Source organism: Gobius niger (assembly GCF_951799975.1).
Source record: "Gobius niger genome assembly, chromosome: 6".
In the NCBI taxonomy this organism is placed as follows: Eukaryota; Metazoa; Chordata; class Actinopteri; order Gobiiformes; family Gobiidae; genus Gobius; species Gobius niger.
The window spans coordinates 6128179-6148145 of record NC_136857.1 but is presented as its reverse complement, the minus strand read 5'-3'; the positions used below and the strand labels follow the sequence as shown (position 1 = coordinate 6148145).

The window sequence follows — 19967 nt, the reverse complement described above, 5'->3', positions numbered from 1 at the left end:
TTTTTATTGCCAAAACAACTTTGAAATTGTACCTGTGGTGATACAGGTACAATAAATATGTTCTATGCTGGATTTAGTATGTAGCTACCTACTCAAATATAAATGTTACACAGCATTCCCACTTTCCGTTAACAAACTGGTGCTTTAGACTTCTTTTGCACACTAAGGTACACCAGGCTTTTACATGTTAATCACAATTAAAAGTGCAGATTTCATGCAAGTGAACATGCCACTAAGGAGATGCACTAACGAAACTATATTGTGTAAGATAAGGCCTTGTGGTTTTTGCACTTGTGATAAAATTCACTTTGCACTTGAAAACGTAAAAGCATAAGAATTAGTTCATATTTGATGCAAATGTTAAAGACCGTGTGGACAGTATTTAAACAATTGTGTGATTTTGATGTTTGAATTGTCTTTTACGTAATTCATGTGAACCTTTAATTGGTTCTGTGAACCAAAGGTACTATGTGACATTTCTTTTCAAAGAAATAAATAAATGTTGAAATGATTCCTGTTTTAGTATCATTTACCTACGTGAATTTTGCAGTTGTTTAAACTTGTTTGTTACTGTGGTAGAAACAGCACATCTGAAATGCTGCATTTTTATTTTTGTAATAAATTGACATATACAACACATGAGCACACTGTTACATTTTACAATTGGTGAACAACAAAAAAAAAAAGGTCATCTGCCTTTGCTCATCTAATTCTATTCATAATAAAGCATTGTAAAACAAGTAAACTGGACATTTCCATCAATGAAAAATTATATTTTTGTGTTTTGTGTTCGGAATTTGTTCTCGACTTTTTAACCTCCTCACTGCTTCTCTCATGTGTTTGGGCTGAAGCGGTGGCGTGTCTCCCCACTTTTCACAGACATCTAACGCTGCAAATACAAATAATTAACATTTATGTTTATTAAGTATATAGTGTTGTTTCAATATCTTTACCACTGACCTTCTTCCACTATTTCGCCAGCAAAAACCTTAGAAATACCAGACATGGCAATGACGACATTCTGGGACACTGAAGATCCTGTTATGGATTGAATCAGCTGAAAAAAAACAACGCAAGCTAATTTCTGTCATTTCTCTTTAAAATACACAACAGAGCTAGATTATAATGCAACTCTTAACCATACCCTCTTAATGGCAGCTTTTGGGAAGGCTGATCGTCTGTACATTTCATAGCGATTCAGCTGCTCCTCAGAAAAGGACGACACCAACACCCTAAAACATACTTCCAATTATTTTTTAAAACATGCATACTGTAATCTTAACAAATTAGATTATGCCCCAAGAAGTCTTACTGCATCTTCTGAATCTCATCCTCATCGACTTTTTGACGCTTCTCCTTTTTCTTATCTGGTACTGGCTCTACCTTCAGTTTTTTAGAAGAAGGCTGACCGGAGGTTCCCTCATCTTCATCTTCAACAGCAGCAGCAGCAGAAGATGGTTCCTTTGACATAACGTTCACAAAGTAAATCAGCAAATTAATCAAAGATAGCAATGGCATAAAGTCCCACACACACATTACAATTTATCGAATTGAGAAAACACGTACAGGTTTAACACTTGTTTTAAGCTGCTCTTTAGCATGTGACTCTTTGACTTCTTCAGAAGATTTCGCTACTCCTTGTGTATTTTCTGGTGCATGATCAGATTTTGGATGATCCTCGTCCTTGACTATGGAAGTAGATATTTTTTCAGGACTCTCCTCCGGCTTTATCATCATTCTTGCTGGGTCTGCCATTATTGACAAAATCCCTCCACGAACTGCGTAACCTAGTGAACTGGACAGAAGGATAACGTTAATAAAACACTCACTTACTTGTCAAGTATCAGTTCGGAGAGAACTATATTATTTGCGCCTACCCTGTTTGCAGAGACGTGAGAATAACAACAGCAGGCAGCGATGAAAAAATGACTTTCTAAAGGTTAGACTGACGACTCAGGCGAACGTTGCCAAATAATTCACTCGTAAAATGTCTGTAAAACATCGACAATGGGAGTCACATCATGCAAAAGTCACAATTCGAGCAGAGCAATGCGTACAGAACTTGAAAGAAAATTATTCAATGGTTCGCTTTTTTGTTGTTGCTACGTTGTGCTCACTTCCGTTTCCGGTTTCAAATTAACTTTACTCAAAAGTCGAGACAACGCAAGACCTACGCATTTTCACTTTAAATTATATTTTCTATTATTTAATATTCACTTTCTCGTCAATAATGTTATAGTTGTGGTTAAGTAAAAAAAAAAAATGTTGTAGGAATATAATGCGATTTAAAAGAGCGAGGGAGTGAAACCTGGGTTAGCGTATGAATTAGTTTTAATTTTCACCTCATGATCAAAACTGTTTTAGACATAATTCTCACATAATTTGGCAATAGATCTCCAATGATTTGACCCAGCCCTCACCTTTCCCTCATAACGCCCGGGCGGGGGAGTTCAGATGTGCGCTGTGTGTGCTGTGTGTGAGTGGGCTTCACGTTGGAGATGCAGAAAGAAAGCGTAGTTTCGAGGAAGTGACGGACCAAGCTCGGGGGACTGGTCAGAGGAAGTTTGTTCGACCGTGGTGCTGGGCTGCCGACTGCTGGTACGAAACTTTTCTCTTGTGGATACTACAAGCGGCGCCGTGGATTGGTACTCGCGGGGAATAGAGAGAGCGGCGGTGGATACGGGCGCTTTTTATTTTTTTCCCCATTTGGCACAACCGAGGACGCATCGAGAAATAGGGAATCATAGAGGAATTTCATTTACCCACAGCCTAAACCCCTTTCTTCCTGTCTTCCTCCCCGCGCCTTTCTCCGATTTTGTCTGAGATCCGCGATGGGGAAGGAGCAGGAGCTACTCGAAGCGGCTCGCACGGGAAATCTGGCCGCCGTGGAGAAGCTTTTATCGGGAAAGAGACAGTCGGCTGGCGCTGGCGGCGGATCATCGGGCACCGGGGGAAGCGGCAACAGCGGAACCTCCTCGCACACACTCTCCAGTCTGCTTAGGTAAGGCTCCACATTGAAAACCTGGGAACAGAAAGAGGGGACGAGGGATAGGACAGTATAGAAAGGAGTCTTTTGGATGATAGCCCACAAGTCGGTTTCTGTATTGTTTTGCCTAAAGGCTTGAGCGTCTCGCCACAGGTTAGCTCTTTATGCACAGTAATGCTTTCTCTGCTTTGACACTGTCCATATTATTGTTGCCTCTCTTTGTTAGCTGCAGCTATGAGTTGCACAAATGTCTATGGTGGCCATAATAAGACCAACAGGGCATGGAACAGGTAAATGTCATCATAATCCATTAGGAAACTTGGCTGTCTTTTAAAATCACATTCACATTGTCACCGTTCAGACTGATCAACTTGTGGTAAAGGACTAGAGTTTGGTAAAATATATATATATTTTGTATGGTTTATGTGCGTACATTTGTAACACTTTATGTGGTTAGTTATTTAACTAGTTTCACCTGTCATTATGACCCAAATCAACCCCTTTAAACATTAGACGTGTCAAAAGAAAACAAGAGGACACTGCCATGTTTCTTTATGATTTATCACTGAATAATAAAAAATATTTTGGAGCCCTGCATCATCATGCACTTTTGCCTAAACATCCCTTTTTGCAAAATAAAATATACAAAAGAAAGAAAACTAAACGATTCTAATAGCTTTTTCTCCCTTACAAGTTGTCTTATACACTGCTTTGGTTTGAACCTCTTCGCAGTGTTTACTTATACAAGCCTGCAAGATTCCAGATATTATCTACTACTTATTAATAAGAACTGCTATAATAACAACACAGCAGCATTTCACTTCAAGTTCTTGACCAAATGAAATTAATAGAACTATGGTGGTCTAGAACAATTAAAAGATTACATTATATCAATATTGAATCCTAAACATTTAAGACAATGCTGAGACAGTACATTATACTTTTACACGAGAAACTCTATAGGAGGATGAGGACTGACCAACTATCAGAAGTCTATGAGAATCAGTGCATGAGGGGCAATGCTTTAAAACAGCTTTACGCCTTGCACTGTCATTGTCAAGTAATAGCAAGCGCCAAGGGCATATGATTAATGCATGTTGCTTTCCCCAGTCCGATTTTAATACTGATCACATGCAGATGCACTGACTGTCAATCAAAGCAGATTATTGCTCCCAAGGGAAACATTCACCAACCACCTCCTCCATCTTTAAGAGCATCGTCACGGGCCACGGCGGTGCCCGGAGGTGAAGCATTCGAGCAGTAACACTATGTTACTTAGTGCAGTCTGCTCAGTGTACTCAAGATAATTACATTAAACCCTCCTAATCGGAAATCCAATTCAGTAATGTCATGCAGTCACGGCTGGTCTCATTTTTTCCAGCTGATCTGTTGGTCTGACGGGCCCATTGTCTATTCTGACTTAAGCAATCAGTGTTTGGCAACGGCAACCCAGGGGAATCATTGTCTAATCCTATAAGGAAATGAATTAATTAGCAACGTGGTGAATGAAGGGGGCTTTGACTCGTGGACACCTGAGCATGTGCAGGTCAGCCACAAGGTGAGAATTGTGTTGTGTGAGATTATTATTGTTTTGACAGGTTTAGCAGATAATGTGAAATCAAGATCATGCCATGTTTTGTACAAGGCTCCTGGAATGCTGTATGTTGCCACTAATAACACCCATGATACGAGTGGTGTTTTTAATCCTGTCAAGGGAGATTTGTTTCGTGGGAATAACTTTCTTTCCCATTTTCATGAGTGATGTGTGTCCAAAGCTTAGGATTTAATGCATTTCTGGTGTTGCACCCAAGAACGATATCATGAGTCAGTTTGAACTAAACGTCCTCATGATAAAGACTACACATGATTTGAGAAATATGCAATGGTGTTGAATAATAGTGTAATGACATAATTAGAATGGCTGGGATCATTTGTTTTTGTTCCGATAAACACATGTAACTTAGAGTCTGATACATTCTGTTTAGTAATTTCAGTGTATATTCTCAATAACTAAGTATAATGATTTCATATTTTAAGGAATTACAATACTTACTAGAAAGAAAACTAAATGCAAATTAGTACAAAGCATAGTTTGGATGGGGTTGTCGTACAAGTCTTCTCTCTTTTGTTTTTTAAAATCAATGGGCACCGAAGCTGGTATCAACAAAACTGATTCCAAACCTAGCCCTTAATTAGCATTAAGGTTGAGTCCTCTCATTAAGCGTCATAGAAAAAAAGCTTAAACTGATATTATGAAGCAAATATCTTGTTTCCTCTACATGACATCAAATACCTTCCATTGCGCTTGACTTGACATAATCATTAACCTCTTACCACCCGCCTAAACCAAATACATTCTGTCCTCTTTGGCCATTATATAGGCCTGTGTAGCACCACATTTGAAATTTATTTTTATTTTTTTCAATTTTGGTCACATTTTGGTTGAATTTTTGTCACTTTTTGGTTGAGTTTTTGTCACTTTTTGGTTGATTTTTTGTCACTTTTTGGTTGAGTTTTTGTCACTTTTTGGTTGAATTTTTGTCACTTTTTGGTTGATTTTTTGTCACTTTTTGGTTGAGTTTTTGTCACTTTTTGGTTGAGCTTTTGTCACTTTTTTGTTGAATTTTTGTCACTTTTTGGTTGAGTTTTTGTCACTTTTTTGTTGAATTTTTGTCACTTTTTGGTTGAGTTTACAATACATCCTTGTTTTATTCTCATTTTTTGTGGCTGTTTTGGTGCTTTTTTTTCCCAAGAAGCTTTTTGATTAGGGTAAAGCCAAACTGGAGAACATGGAATCCGTTCAGGTGGGAGTTAAGAGGTTAATTCACCTTTTCATAAATCAGAAGTGCAGGCCCAGATCAAAACAAAGCAATGTATACCCTACAACTTGTGTCTAGACTTAAAATGTCACGCGCCAACACTCAATTTTAGCCTATACATTTAAACGAAAGCCTTTTGTGAAGTTGACAGATTTAAGCTGTTTGCCCGAATGCACAAAGCCCCCTTTATTACCTTGCATGAAAAAACACTAATCTATTTTATTGTCCCGGGCGGCGAAGGTAGGAGTACCATGCTCTTCTTTTCTTTTTCTTTTTTTTTTCGCGTACTTGCTCAGGAATGGGCTGCCTGTCAGAACTTGTGGTGTTTTTGTAACTAGCTGTGCTCCGCGGAATGCCGGCGTTCCCAGGAGGATGCCTCTGCAGCGGTTGCCGAGGGAGACGCATGAGACTGGGCGACCCTAGCTTGTTTAACACCGCAGCCACCCCCTAAACATTTGCTACACACAGCGCTCCATTAGCACTTAAATGAGCTGGGTAGTCCATATACCCCTCTGAAAAGGTCACGGTCAAGCCCACACTGGGGGGTAAGCTCGTCACACCCAGCCATTTGAATTTTGCATTGTTATTGTTTACACAGTTGGTGTGGATCATGCACACACTGTACTATTCACTTGGGGATGATGCACTAATCCCTGTGGTTGTGGGTACTGATGAGTTATAATTACTTATTTACTTACACTGTCTGGAGGAAGGAAAAAAGAAAAAAAGATGCCACCTGGATCTGGAGATGCTGCAGTCGGTCAATCTACCTTCAGCAATAATTTGAACCCAAAAAATAAGCCCATCAGCTTGATTGATTATTCCATTAGGGGATTTTTTCTTCTTTGATGGCACGGGCATATTCTAAGATGACATTGCCACAACAGAGAGTGGTTTTGGGAGCAAGAGACTTCGCAGACTTCACACATGGATTGGCAACAGCAGAGTCCCGACCTCACCCCATTGAGAATCTGTGCGATGTGCTGATGTTTTGTTGTGGCTTTGTTCGCGCGATGGTCATCATTACAAGACCTCGGTGAAAAATGAATCCGATACAGGACAGAAAAGCTTATCAAGTCAAGTCATTAAACTTAGCTTGGCCCGACAAAATATTAGTGTGTGACTCTTTCTTGGTCCTGATTGAAAGGAATGCATAATTATTCTGCCAACACAAGGTCTGTAAGTTGCAGAAGTTTTAGTTTGTAATATGTTTAAATATGATGATTGGAAAGTTTTTACTCGGTTTATGTTATTATGTATATTTGTCCAACGCTATTGAAAAGAAAATGCTCATTACTTGTCTTTTTTGCCCTTGCCTTAGTTTTGCCCTTTTTCCATTTTACTTACTGGATAAACATTTGGATTTACTGTTCTGGCCGCTGCTTGAGCCACCTCTGATGAGTGGTGTTCCCTCGGGTCGTTTCCATTAAGGAGTTTCAGCACTTCCGGTTGTATTTTGCTTCCAGCAGATGCAGATGTTGATCCAGAGGTTGGGCCAGTCGAGCAGGGAGAGTGTGTTGTCTCGCTGAGGGGAAATTAACAGTGGAATGCATGGAGCTCTGGACAGACGTGAAGGGAGCTTTGACTGATGAAGACTTGTCTCCCACACTCTCAGCTATGTCCCCTGTCTTACTGAGAAACTATACATTTAAATAAGCTGCACAGTGTGAGACAAGCACACATATTGGATTACATGACACCTCATCACTGTAAAGGAATCACCACTTTGACAGCATTGTGTGAAAATATAACCTTTTCACACTTAAAATTTGTAATAACACAGAATACCTTTAAAATGTTGCTATACTACATTTTAATGAGTTTCGCAATTGCTGATTATTTTCTGGTTTGTTGTGCAAGCCTATTTTTTTTTATTTATTAGAGGGATAACCCCTTGGTGTGACTATTATATTTATCTAGATAAAAAATAATCACAATTATTTTCCCCATATCGATCGATCTCGATTTTCAATTCAATTTTACTTCATAATAAATCAAAACATCTCGCTGATTCATAAAATTGGATACATCTTTTATTCAAACCTTGGCTCAAACAAAAACAAATGCTTTCATGAAGTCTTATTTAACGCACAAAGGTCTTCCATTGTCTCGTCCAAACTCCCAAACTAGATATTGTTTGTGCCAAAGAAATGGCTGTAAACCTGTAGATTATCAAGTCCCATGACGATTATTGAGATTGACCAAAGTAGAAATTGCGATTTCGATTAAATTTCAATTAATTGCCCAGCCCTATATTTATCCTCATCTTATGTGCAGTTTTGGCTGAACTGGAACGCCAGAACTGAATAGAAAAACATTTCCTTTTGCCGGAGGTAGAACTATTAGGACATGGACATAATCTAACGTCAGTGATAAAGATCATTTTCAGTATTAAAGACATGCTGAAGCTTAAAAATGGGTCTTTTGTGAAATCTCATTTGGGTAAGGGAAGTACAATTTGTTTCCTTTTAGATAATGTCAGTCTCACGGTTTTGCAACACCTTTTGCTGTTTTGAAAACAAGTCACTTCTTCGTCATACCCCTGTAATGTGCATTGGATAAGGCTGTTTGCAGAAGCTATCCCACCCGAGTAATAACAGCTTAGGCCCTAAACAGGACAAATTCCTTGCGTGTTTCTGTACCTGGCACCTGAGCTGAAGGGAAAACCAGAGGCGGTCACATTTAACTGCTGACCTCTGACCTGTCACAGGAGAGAGCAGGGGAAGCTGGGAAATTTAACACCGCCATGTTAGCATTCCTCAAGCATCTGAATTTGTGATGGTTTGCTCAGTGCGTGATGTTTAGGACATGTGTTAGTGGAGTTGTAAACAGAAGGCCGAGCCGCTCAGCGCGAGTGATGCATTCCACATATGTGTGCGCAGCAAGACCGTTCACGCTCTGTCTGTCAACTATCACACTGTTTTCATATGCATCATTATTTGGTAGACTCAGTTTTTGGAATATTAAGAAAGTATCGGCACTGAAAAGATTTAGTTTTGAAATCTCTTGAATTGACCGTCATTTAAAAACAAAAGAAAAAAACGAATGAATGGATGATGAAATGGTTTATTGTAAACGAGGACAACACCAGACTTGATAGTGGGCTAAACCAGTGAGTCCCAAACTTTTCAGACCACAACCCTAAAATTATCATGCAAGCAATTCGGCACCCCAAGTGTATAAAATATAGTGTCAATATTTTTCATTCTAGAGTCTTTAAATCATCTTGAGACCCCCCCACTCAGCGCTTTGTGACCCACAGGGCCAGACAGCAGTAGACCAGGACCGAACCAAGTCTCCACATCAAATTCAAATCCCAACCAAGAATGAAATAACTCTTTTGTGTAGAACCAGTTGGACGAGTAGACGCCTACAAACCATCAGTAGTATCCTCAATACAGATTGAGAATCTGTAAAATGTAGCCGACTCACCTTGAATTAAAATTAAGTGAATGTAAATGAAGCGTTAGTCCTCAAATCAACATTCTTATTTTCGTTTATTGTCCCAAGAGATGAAATCGCTGCAGCGTACCTGTAGTGATGTTCTAATTAACGCTTCTCAGTTTAAAGTTTTCTTAATCTTCAATCTGTAAACCAGCAGTTGTGAGTTTGTGTCCTGTTTTGCCTTTTCTGTCGAGGTTTATAATAACAAAGGACAAAATGGTAGCTCGTCCTGCTGAGGTGGTGCTCCCCTGTGGTGTCTGTTTGGAGCCCTTTCTTTTCAAAACCTTCCCACAACTTGGGCCCCTCCCTCTGGACCAAGCAGATCCACATGTGTACTACCGAGAGATGTACCCTCCTCCCCTTAAAAATAATTATATTAGGAATTCTCGTGACCGTGTGTGGGCTGTTTTCTTTTAGACCTGCTTCAATGTATATAAATTAATGCATTGGAAATTATTTAAATGCTGAATGATGATGGTTTTTATCCAAGTTGTGTTCCACTGTAGCCTTTATTTATTTATTTGATATATCTTGCCAATCACATCCAGTAACCACATTTTCCTATAGGACAATAAAGTTGTGTTAAGTGTTAAATCTTTACCCTATATAAGATTCAGCCAGTCTGTCTGTTGTAAGATATTCATAATCCCACTAGATTGCATTTTAGCTGCTTGCTGAGGTGGTCACACACTACAGACGTGTGCATGGGTTGGCTCTGTGCTTGGCGTCTCTCTCTCCTGTGTCTGTGCCGCTCTCAGCAGTCTGGAGACCACCTGCCGGGCCTCAATGCACCGCTACAAATGACAAACACACCGACCCATGCCCCAGCAGGCCTGCACAGGAAACGGATTGGCTAACTCATACAAAATACTAGCTTGCCCGGCTCTTTCTGTGTAAAGCAAAACCTTGGTATGCTGCTTTAGCATGAGTAAGCAGCATACTAGGGATTATGGTGTTTTAACTATTGTTGTGCTTTCATAATTTAGGACACACAGGTGTGGTTATAGAAACAAAACTAAACCATAAAGACCAAACATTGGTTCATCCCTTCTAGCTATCAGATGGTTATTCTTTCGAAGTTGATTGAGGTTTTATTCTTCATTATCATCACTTTTCCTGGCATGATAGCTATTGTCTCACGTCAGTATCATGTGTCGTGTACTGAAACATTTTTAAATGACTTTATGCTTCTTCTTTATAATAAAACCCAGTAGGTGAGTTGGCAGCAGAGTAACTGGCGCTCTCTGTGTTGTGCTTTATACTGACTTCCTACTCTCCATATGCCTGGCGTGTGCCAGTCAGAGCTGGGCACTGTGCCCTGGACATGTCTAATCTCACAGTGTGGACATGGCAGTAATGGGCTGCAGCAAAATCTCTTTATATGACACTGGCTCATGCTCTCCACCTGGAGGCCCAGCCACTGCAGGGTTTGACCAGAGGCCAAACTGTAGAAATGGACCTAGTGGTGCTTCCACTTGGACAATGACACTGGTATTTTAGAAACTCTTTCATCTAAATGTAACAAAGATGAAAAGGGCGACGTGTTATTCTCTGTGGCTCTCTCCCAGGCCAGGCTTTGTATGATTACAGCTCCCCAGAATCTCTTTCAAACTTCAACTTCATCCCGTTGATATTCCCTCAGGGAAATTAAGGATTAGCACAGTCTTTCAAATACGAATTCCTCAGCCCGTTCACATGAATGTGCTCCCTCCTAAACTAAATCCACTGCTGTCCACTGCACCGCTGCAGGCCTAAGCTGCCCTGTCGTTGGTAGAGAGCTGTAGTAAGAGGATGAATTCTGACTCATGCCTCTGGGTGCCATGCTGCCAAAGTGCTAAGAGGACAACACAACACCCGGCTGCTACTACAGACAGCACATCATGCCCAATTTAGAGCCACACTAGTAATAGGCACTGGGCACCTTTGTCTTATGTGCACAGGGTTTGTAAAAGCATATGCAGACCATATATTTTGCATTCCTTTTCCTTGTTGTTTTCCCAAACCACATTGCTGCATGGCAATCACAGCAATAAATCTCAGTTGTGTTATTTATGTGTCTCATGCAATTGCCTGCGATCCCTCAGCTCTCTGGTTATCAGGGCTGCTCGGCGCCTGACTGAGAAGATCTGCAGTTGTGCTCTGTTAATGTTAATTTGTTTATGGGCCTTTGCTGCACACTGTTGCATAACTCTGAATCTGGGGCAGCTCCTATCTGTGTTTTTGATGAGCCGCTGCACAGACTGTGTCCAGCCCCTGTGCGACGCTTTTGGAGCCACTCTAATTGTCACTCTCACATTTCTTCCTCGCAAACTGAAATTTATCTTTCCAAAGCATTTCCTCTTTCCACATTCTCCCTTTGCTGCACTTCCTGTTTGAACGCCCAGCTTTTGATGTCCTATGTCTTTATTTATGTCGGGCCAAATGAGACTGAGAGATACCGCTGCTGTGAGAAATGAACTTGGTCTCCTCCAGTGGTGTGGATCATCCCTGTCTGTTGTCAGCCTCATTGTTCCGCTGGCCATAGAGACACTTGTTTAATGAGACGCCTCTGACTGTGTAATTGCTGGCTGCTCCTCTCACAGCTATTATGGGAGATGGATGTGAAGGGGCACAAACATGGATGACTATTGCAAAACAGAGCGCCAGAGAATGTGTCCACTGCTGCTACACCTTCAACACTTGATCACAGGAATCTTACTTTGTGCCCTTCAATTTTTTATTTTATTCTGGGGCACTGCATATCCCACTTGGTTTCTACTCTTTGATACACTGCACACCTTTTGACTTTTAACTACACTGAGTCACAAGCCTACTGTCACTCATGTTTGTTTCATCATGTGGAGAGGAGGCTGCTGTGTTGTCTTTGCTCTCTTTTTTACTGTAGGCCTGCATAAAGTCCCTCTTTAGATGTGGCGCAGCAGTGCTGGGATTTCCTCAGCATGATTTATTTACACTGTGCAAAGCTTTTTCACATCTCGACATCTTTGCGCTGCTCCATCAGCCTTGCCGCCCCCTCACTTCTCTCTGACACATGGATGATGCTTAGCCAAGATGGAAAGTACTGCAACCTGATTCTTGTTGGCACTTAATATAAAAGCCGACCTCCATTTCCTCCCGCTCTTCTCCTGAGTGTCTTGTTGTCATCGAAACACTTGACGGAACCTCAGTGCTAACCATCAATGGGACTGCCTTGACCGATTTCCATGATGGCCTTGCAACTAGGGCTGCAACTAACGATTTTTCTATAATCAATGATGATAAATCTGCTGATTAGTTCTTACAATGAATCAGTTCATTGCTTGGCTGTGAAGGGAGCGTGAAAACCCTTTCCCACTTCTTGAGGACATTTGTAAGAGGCTCTTCGTCCTAATTCTGCTTTCTGATTGAATAATTGTCCTGAGACAGATATTTATGAATGTAAAGAACACTTTAAAAACAAAACGTTGTTTATCATAGAGTTGGGCAAAAATCGCTTTGAATTCAAAATCAAGTTGGCAAGTCAAACTGATTCATATTTTCAAATCATTTCAACATTTTCAACTGCATTTTCATGTAATTTTTGCTCTTTTTTGGTCTGTGTATACCGATGGATTTCTAAAATGGATGTCAACTACTGCAATAATCGATTAGTTGTTCATTAATCAATTACTTGTTTCAGCACTACTTCCAGCGATGCTGAAACAAGTAATCGATTACTTGTTTTAACACTACAAGTAATCAATTACTTCAATTGTAGTGTTTAACTGTCTTTATGTTTTGCCGAAAAATAGCCAAATCCTATTTTTACTGTCCCGTGTCCGTGAACAAATGACACTGGATTGCGATCCTTGCAATATCTGGAGTGATTTTTAATACAAATTGTGCCTACAAATAAACTTGCCTTATCGTTAGCTTACAACAGGACTGCAAAACCTTTCTGGGTTTGTTTTTGGAGTAATAAAACAAAAGAACAGGCATCAAAACAGTTTCTGGATTTGGTGGTGACCAAAAAGGCGACAAAGATGTGCCAGAAAAGCAACAATAATACAACAAAAAGACGCTAAAGAACAACAAAAAAGTGACAAAACCGCGATTATGACACAATGATGTCATCATTGTGAAATGTGTGCTCAAGTTTGAAATACTTTTACAAACAGAGACGATCCTGCAATCAATGTCAAAGGTGTAGCGGTCAGCCTTCAGTGCCCTTTAACTGCGCATATGACAACTGAAACTATTGTGTCCATACTATTCACATATTTATTTATTTAATTTACTTTTTAAATATTTTTAATAATTGCTTTGTCACTGTATCGGACTGTTGTGGTGCCTGTGTTTTTGGGAGGCTGAGGTAGCTGAGAGGGAGCTTGATTTACCGTCACCTATGGTCATGAGATTTGGGTAATGACCGAAAGGACAAGGTCGCGGATACAAGCGGCTGAAATGAGTTTCCTTCGCTGGGTGATTGGGTGAGGAGCTCACTTACCCGGGAGGAGCTCGGAGTAGAGTCGCTGCTCCTTCACGTCGAAAGGAGCAGCTGAGGTGGCTAGGGCATCTGTTCCGGATGCCTCCTGGTCAAGTCCCGCAGGAGGTGTTCCAGGCATGTCATATTGGGACAGGGCCTCGTGGAAGACCCAGGGCACGCTGGTGGGACTATGTCTCCAAGCTGGCCCGGTGTGGTCTCGGGGCCCCCCAGAACAGCTGAGGGAGGTGTGCGTGAATCGGGAAGTCTGGGCATCTCTGCTGAGACTGCTGCCCCGGATAAAGCGGAAGAAAATGGATGGATGGAATAATTGTAATTTTACCTTGCCCATTTTTAAATAGATTTTTTTTCATACAAATTGTGCTAACAAATAAACTTGCCTTATCGTTAGCTTACAACAGGACTGCATCATTCAGCAGCTTATGAAATGTGCGCTCAAGTTTGAAATACTTTATTTAAACCACAAACAAACAATCATGCAATCAATATCAAAGGTGTAGCGGTCAGTCTTCAGTTTTCTTTAACACATATGACAACTGAAACTATTGTGTCCATACTATTCACTTATAATATTTTTAGTAATTGTAATTTTGCCTAGCCGGCTTTATTTTTGGAGTAATAACAAATAAAAACAGTTTAACACAGGTCATCCACAAATACATGGATTTGGTGGTTTCCTCCCTCATTGTTTGTAAGCAAAAAAGCAACAAAAACACGACCAAAACAAGCAAAAACACAACAAAAAATGTACTACAATAGAACTGACAAAAGAAAAAAGCACAAGTGAATGCCATGTGTTTACTGGCCATAGCCTGGTCATGTGACTCTATCGCCTGCAACTTGCCCCGTGGTGCCTTCTCCATGTTTGCCTTTGGCGCGCATGGGCATGGCAGGGTCGGGTGTTGTAGTTGGTGAAAGAAAGCTCAGAAACATAATGCGTTAGGAAAGTTTGGAATAAATTTGAACTTTTGCCAGCAAACCAAAATTAACAAACTCCATTTTGTGAGCCTGGAAGCGAAAAAAAGGCAAAACGCCTTTGAATTCAGTGTGACCTTTTATCTTGTTGTTTTGCATTCTAAATGACATTTTTGCTTCACAGAGAGCTTGGAAAAATCCTACCCTCCCACTTTACAAAGGGACTGGCTGTGTTTGTTTTGAGGTGTGTTTTGCTTAAATTGTAAATGCCTGTTTTTTTTTGTTTTTTTTTGTCTCAAAAGCATCTGGAGAGGCCCCAACGTGAACTGCGTGGACAGCACCGGATACACTCCCCTCCACCACGCGGCTCTCAACGGACACAGGTAAATCACTGCTGTGCATTAACTTAAACGCCCCGCTGTCAGCCGCCCCACCGGGAACATAAAGCTATTGACGATCCATTTATTATTGTGGTTTTTCTCGACCTTGCGTATTGATTAAGTGACTGTGTACAGTGAAGTGGTGGAGGCGCTTCTGAGAAACGAGGCCTTGACGAACATCGCGGACAACAAAGGATGCTACCCGTTGCACCTGGCCGCGTGGAAGGGAGACGAGCGGATAGTGCGGCTGCTGATACACCAGGGACCATCACACCCCAAACTCAACGAACAGGTTTGGCTGACCTTTTGGTGTCCATTTAAATTGTTATTCTTTTTTTACTGGTTTATTATTGAATGGAGACCTGGGAAAAAGTAAAGTTGTCTTGGTAGTTCTAATACAAAAATAAAACAACAGTAGAAATGCTATTTTAAAAAAGTTGGAGTATTTGTAAAATGTAAATCACAATGTAACTGCAAATCTCTCAAGGGCCTATCTCGCCGTATCTTACTAGTTGGAGACTCGAGTTTCCGCTGGTCATGGAGATGTCCCCGAGGGGTCCCCTGGAGATAAGGCGAGTCTCCAGGCAGTTTCAGTGAAAACGAACAGGTCCGATTTCAGAGATCCCAAACAGTTGTGTCGCAAATACTATTTGTTGTTGTCTGTGTCGACTCACAACTATTTGTTGTTCTCAACCTGTGACACATTTCAGTGACATCACAGAAACGTCTCACAGGTTGAAAACAATAAAGAGGGTTCGTAACGTTGCCACAGCTGTTCGAGACCGCGTAGACTTCTGCCATACTCCTCTGAAATCGAACCTGTTTGTTTTTACCTAGACTACCTGGAGACTCGCCTTATTGCCTGGGACAAATCGGAGACATCTCCATGATGAGCTACGAGCATAGTCTCCAACTAGTCTCCCATATTTCTATATTATACACCCATATTTGACTTGCAAATCACATTAGTTGGAACACAACATGTTGCTTAATTTCTTATATTTAGTTTATCACTCTCTAAATAATTGGCAACGTCCTCAAGGTCGGGGTACTCAGAGTATAAATGAAACGCTCAGGGAGTTTTTGAGACAAACAAAGCAAGATTTCTAACAACACGAGATTTCTAATTTATAGTATACATGCGTTTCCGGTGACATCACGCATAGATCCGGTGGCCATTTTGAATACCGAAGTAGCATTATGAAGTGCTACAACATGTAACAATATCTCTTCTCTTGACAGTTTGTCATGTTAAGAGAGTCTCAGTCTGAGTCAGTGTTTAAGATGCTCAAGACGTTAGCATGCTACCGGTAAGCAAATGTCATCAATCAACTGTCAATGGTTTCAACATGATAAACACATATGTGGCTCACATCTATGAACACTGAGGAAACACAACAGTAACAGCTCAGCTCTGACCTCTGTCACATGTTGTATCCAAGACTAGAGTTCAGGGCTTTCTCTTGGAGAGGTCAGAGCTGAGCTGTTGAAGCAAAATGCAAACCGGTAGCATGCTAACATCTTAAACACCGACTCACTGGTTTCTTCACATAAACGTGCGTCTCTGGGGCCGTGTTTTTACTGTTATCTTCAATGATTACGAGTACATAAAAATGCTGTCAATCAGTTCATTTTCATCCTGAGTAGAGATATTGTTGCATGTGGTAGTACTACATAATGCTACTTCGTTATTCAAAATGGCCGCCATAACAACACAGGTCACATGACTGAAAGGCATGTATAGTTTTGATAATATGTCATAATTTGCCTTCTGTAATAAGTATATTGCATAGATGAATGAACCTTTTCACTGTATAACATTTTCTAAGCAACAGCTGCTGTAAAAATGTACACAATTTGGTATTCAGTGCAAGTTTTGAAACGGTCAGAGCAAACATGAGACATATTTCGTACAAAGCAATCCTTGAGCATGGCATGTCAGCGCTGTGTGATAAGTCTCAAATTAACAGAAGCATCATGTCCTTTGTTTGTAACAAGATGTGCTTTTGCATAGCTAGACGTGTGCCTGTCCCTTTAACCATTTTTAACCACATGTAATGCCCCCTATTGCACTTAGATCAGCATCAGAGAAATGACTCACTGTGAGCTTTATGCTGTATAACCCAAACAGAATAGAGCACTTTGTACATTTACTGCATCTCATTTCGTGCCATCCCTCTCCTTATCACATGTGTATTCTTAACTTTTTTTTTCCTCCACCATTTTAGTTTGACCCATCCATGACCGCTGTTTGTGTTTTTGTTGCTTGTTTTCCACCCGAATCATGCGCCTCCTCTGTCTTCCTCAGAGCTCTGTAGACCAAAAAGAGTTCAAGCGCTGTGGGCCCTTTGACCCCTATATTAACGCCAAGGTGTGTACACAGTTGTATGCAAACAACCCTATGCTTTTCCAGCGCTCCTTCTGCTTCCCGCTGCATCGGCTTTCTGCGCTCTCTGGTGTGCTTTGGTGCTGCTACTTTTGGGGAGCTTCCTCTACCACATGCTGTACTTTATATATCACTTTTAGACAGGATGACGTGATGCGCATGTCAGCATTTCTATCATGGGGCGAGAAAAGGTTCGAACGAGGAATTGATTTTGAAAAACTTTGCTGTCACAAAGCCAAACCATTGTTGGCAGGTTCCAGGCAGCGGCTGGGTGAAATATCGACGGATCTAAACCACGCCATCAATACTGCTACAACAGCTGTTATGGTATTTAAAACAATCACTAAAAGAGATAGGAACCGCTGAATAACTCCTGCAAGTGTGTATAAAAGGAAACGAAAACAAAATGCTGCTGATAATGTGAAAACAACCTTTGCACATGGATTCAGCCTGGGGCGGCGTCCAAGATTGCAGTGCAGTCGTCAGAGATTGCATATTGAGTACAGAAGTGCTATTGCTATTGTGGTTTTGGAAAATCATCAGAGCATAATAGATGTGCTCTGATGCATGAACAGAATATTATATGTTTCAGTATTGCATTATTAAATAAATGTAGATATTGTCGAAAACAGAAAAGGGTTTTGGTTCTGTATAAGGTCACACATCTACTCATTCCTTGCTTCGATTTTTTGGTGTCAATTGTTATTTATTTTATGTAAATCTAGACTACACTAAATTATGTCATTCGAGCTGAGGATTTGGGGATTTGGGTACACCAAGATAAACATGACAATAAAATATAACTTTATTGATCTTACAATGGAGATAAGTCAATAACATTTTTCACTCAGAGAAAGCCTCTTGGTATCGGTAAATATTGGATATCGGCAGATATTCAAACCTGAGTATCGGTAGCGGTAGCAGAAAAAGCTGGATCGGTGCATCTCTAACAAAGATGGAGATCATTGATGCACCTTGTGGGTTAAAATCATAATCATATCTTTAAAAAACATACTACAATCGTACAGTTATGATCGTACCCTTTTATGGAATACACAAATATATTCCAAGTAAATTAAATTTGTCTTTTTTTTTATTAAATGATGTGTCAGTATTGCTTTATTACACAGGACAGAGTTAAACCTGTGAGCACCGTGCACCATTAGTGGCTTTACTTGTCTTAAACGGTCCAAAATACTGTGATATAGAACAGTATCCCATTCCCATATGTCAGTACTGCATTGCCTCATCTGCGGGGTTTGTCAGTGTGAACATTTGGAGCACCATGATTGTGTTTTCCGCAGGCTGAGCTGGAAACCCGTCCTGACTGGCAAATCCTGGCGGCCGCATACTATTTTTGAACATTGTCACATTACCCCTGCTCTAATCTTCTTAGCGTTGTGTGGTGGGGAGGCCAGATTTTCTTTAAAGTGTGCCTCTGCCTCCATATATTCCAAATGTGTTTCTTCTCTCTTGCGCTTCCCTCACGGCAGCAGCTGGATTATGTCTTGCTGCCTGCAGGGATTATGCAGGATGTCTTGGCGTGGATTGAGTTGAGTGGAGTGGCGTTTTTGGGGCCACTACCTGGTTCTAGGTGGTTAATATTTTATGTGTTGTTATGAATAAATCACAAATGTGGCTGCCCTGCCTTGAAATGCGGTCAGAAAGTGTCTAGAAAGGGCTGCTTTTATCACCATTCAATCTAAATCGCAATTTAAACAGTATTGGCGAATAGCAAACGCTGCAATTATTTTGGTATGGTATTTGCGAATAGGGCTGATATACAGCTGACGATGTGAGGGAAAATGCAACATGCTGTCCCTTGAAGGCACTATACCTGATCTTCTTGCAAGTAGTGGAACAAAATTTGTTTTGTCTTCCTTTTTTACATTGTAAATTCAGACATATGTGGTAAAATCACTGTGTCCATCTAATTGTAAGCATTTGTAGAAATTTCATGTAGTTTTCTAGCATTTCTGTGACTAAGCATTGAAAAGTGACCCTGCAAGTTGTGAAATGTTCCTACAAACTTGTCCCTGTGAAGAAGTGGGATGTTACAATGATGTGTTATGAATGTGTTTCGCCCACGACAATTAACACAACGTTAACATTTTGTGGCTTCCTCTTTGATTGTTTGTCATCCAAAAAAAAAACATCAGGCCTTTAAATAAAGATTTAAGTAAGTAAAATCGTAATCAATTGAAATAATGACCCTGTATAGCACCGGGACAGTTTGAGAACCACTGAAATATATGATCAGCTAAGTCACTGCTGCAGTTTGTTGGTCAGAAGCCGCACCTTACCTTATACTGGCACTGGCACGTCCCTCTGCACAACTCGTGAAGTTCGTTTGACAGCAGTTGAATAAGTCATTGCTTTGGACACGGTCATCTCATCATCAGCCCACTTCTTCCCTCCTTTCACAATATGGCAAAGTGCTCATTTATGTCCTCATCGAGCTCCCTTACCTGCCAAGAAACTGCTGTCACAGATTTGAAAAGCACTCCAGGGGACTGCTTGTGATTTGACATCAAAATTTAATGGTGTCTTCCGTCTTTGTCAGTTTGTGTCCCTA

At 40.7% G+C, this 19967-nt stretch overlaps 2 protein-coding genes across 6 annotated transcripts in view; one reads left to right on the top strand and one right to left on the bottom strand.

Annotated features, from left to right (window-relative positions):
- taf11 (TAF11 RNA polymerase II, TATA box binding protein (TBP)-associated factor) lies at window positions 1–2107 on the bottom strand. Its single transcript, XM_079557886.1, has 6 exons — window positions 1878–2107; window positions 1561–1787; window positions 1313–1461; window positions 1145–1232; window positions 961–1057; window positions 1–889 (listed from the first exon to the last, which is right to left on the bottom strand). Exons 2-6 carry the CDS (start codon window positions 1753–1755, stop codon window positions 759–761), a joined length of 660 nt encoding a protein of 219 aa, XP_079414012.1. The 5' UTR covers window positions 1756–1787; window positions 1878–2107; the 3' UTR covers window positions 1–758.
- Window positions 2108–2450: 343 nt separating this feature from the next.
- Window positions 2451–19967, top strand: part of LOC306963927 (ankyrin repeat and SAM domain-containing protein 1A) — a 59501-nt gene continuing 41984 nt past the window's right edge. For 2 of the 5 annotated variants that reach the window (XM_079557692.1, XM_079557693.1), the window contains exons 1-3: window positions 2451–3001; window positions 14929–15009; window positions 15142–15298. In XM_079557692.1, coding sequence (XP_079413818.1) covers window positions 2832–3001; window positions 14929–15009; window positions 15142–15298 — 408 coding nt within the window. In that variant the 5' untranslated portion in view covers window positions 2451–2831. The remainder of the gene's footprint in view (window positions 3002–14928; window positions 15010–15141; window positions 15299–19967) is intronic. The other 3 variants (XM_079557691.1, XM_079557695.1, XM_079557694.1) reach the window with 3 other exon arrangements.

Excerpts from the sequence above, each read along its gene's own strand:
- taf11 (XM_079557886.1), bottom strand. The coding sequence starts at position 1,755 with ATGGCAGACCCAGCAAGAATGATGATAAAGCCGGAGGAGAGTCCTGAA. Across the intron at positions 1,462-1,560 it reads CAAGTGTTAAACCTGTACGT|GAACCATCTTCTGCTGCTGC; the intron begins GTTTTCTCAATT and ends GTTATGTCAAAG. Across the intron at positions 1,233-1,312 it reads GATGAGATTCAGAAGATGCA|GGTGTTGGTGTCGTCCTTTT; the intron begins GTAAGACTTCTT and ends AGTATGTTTTAG.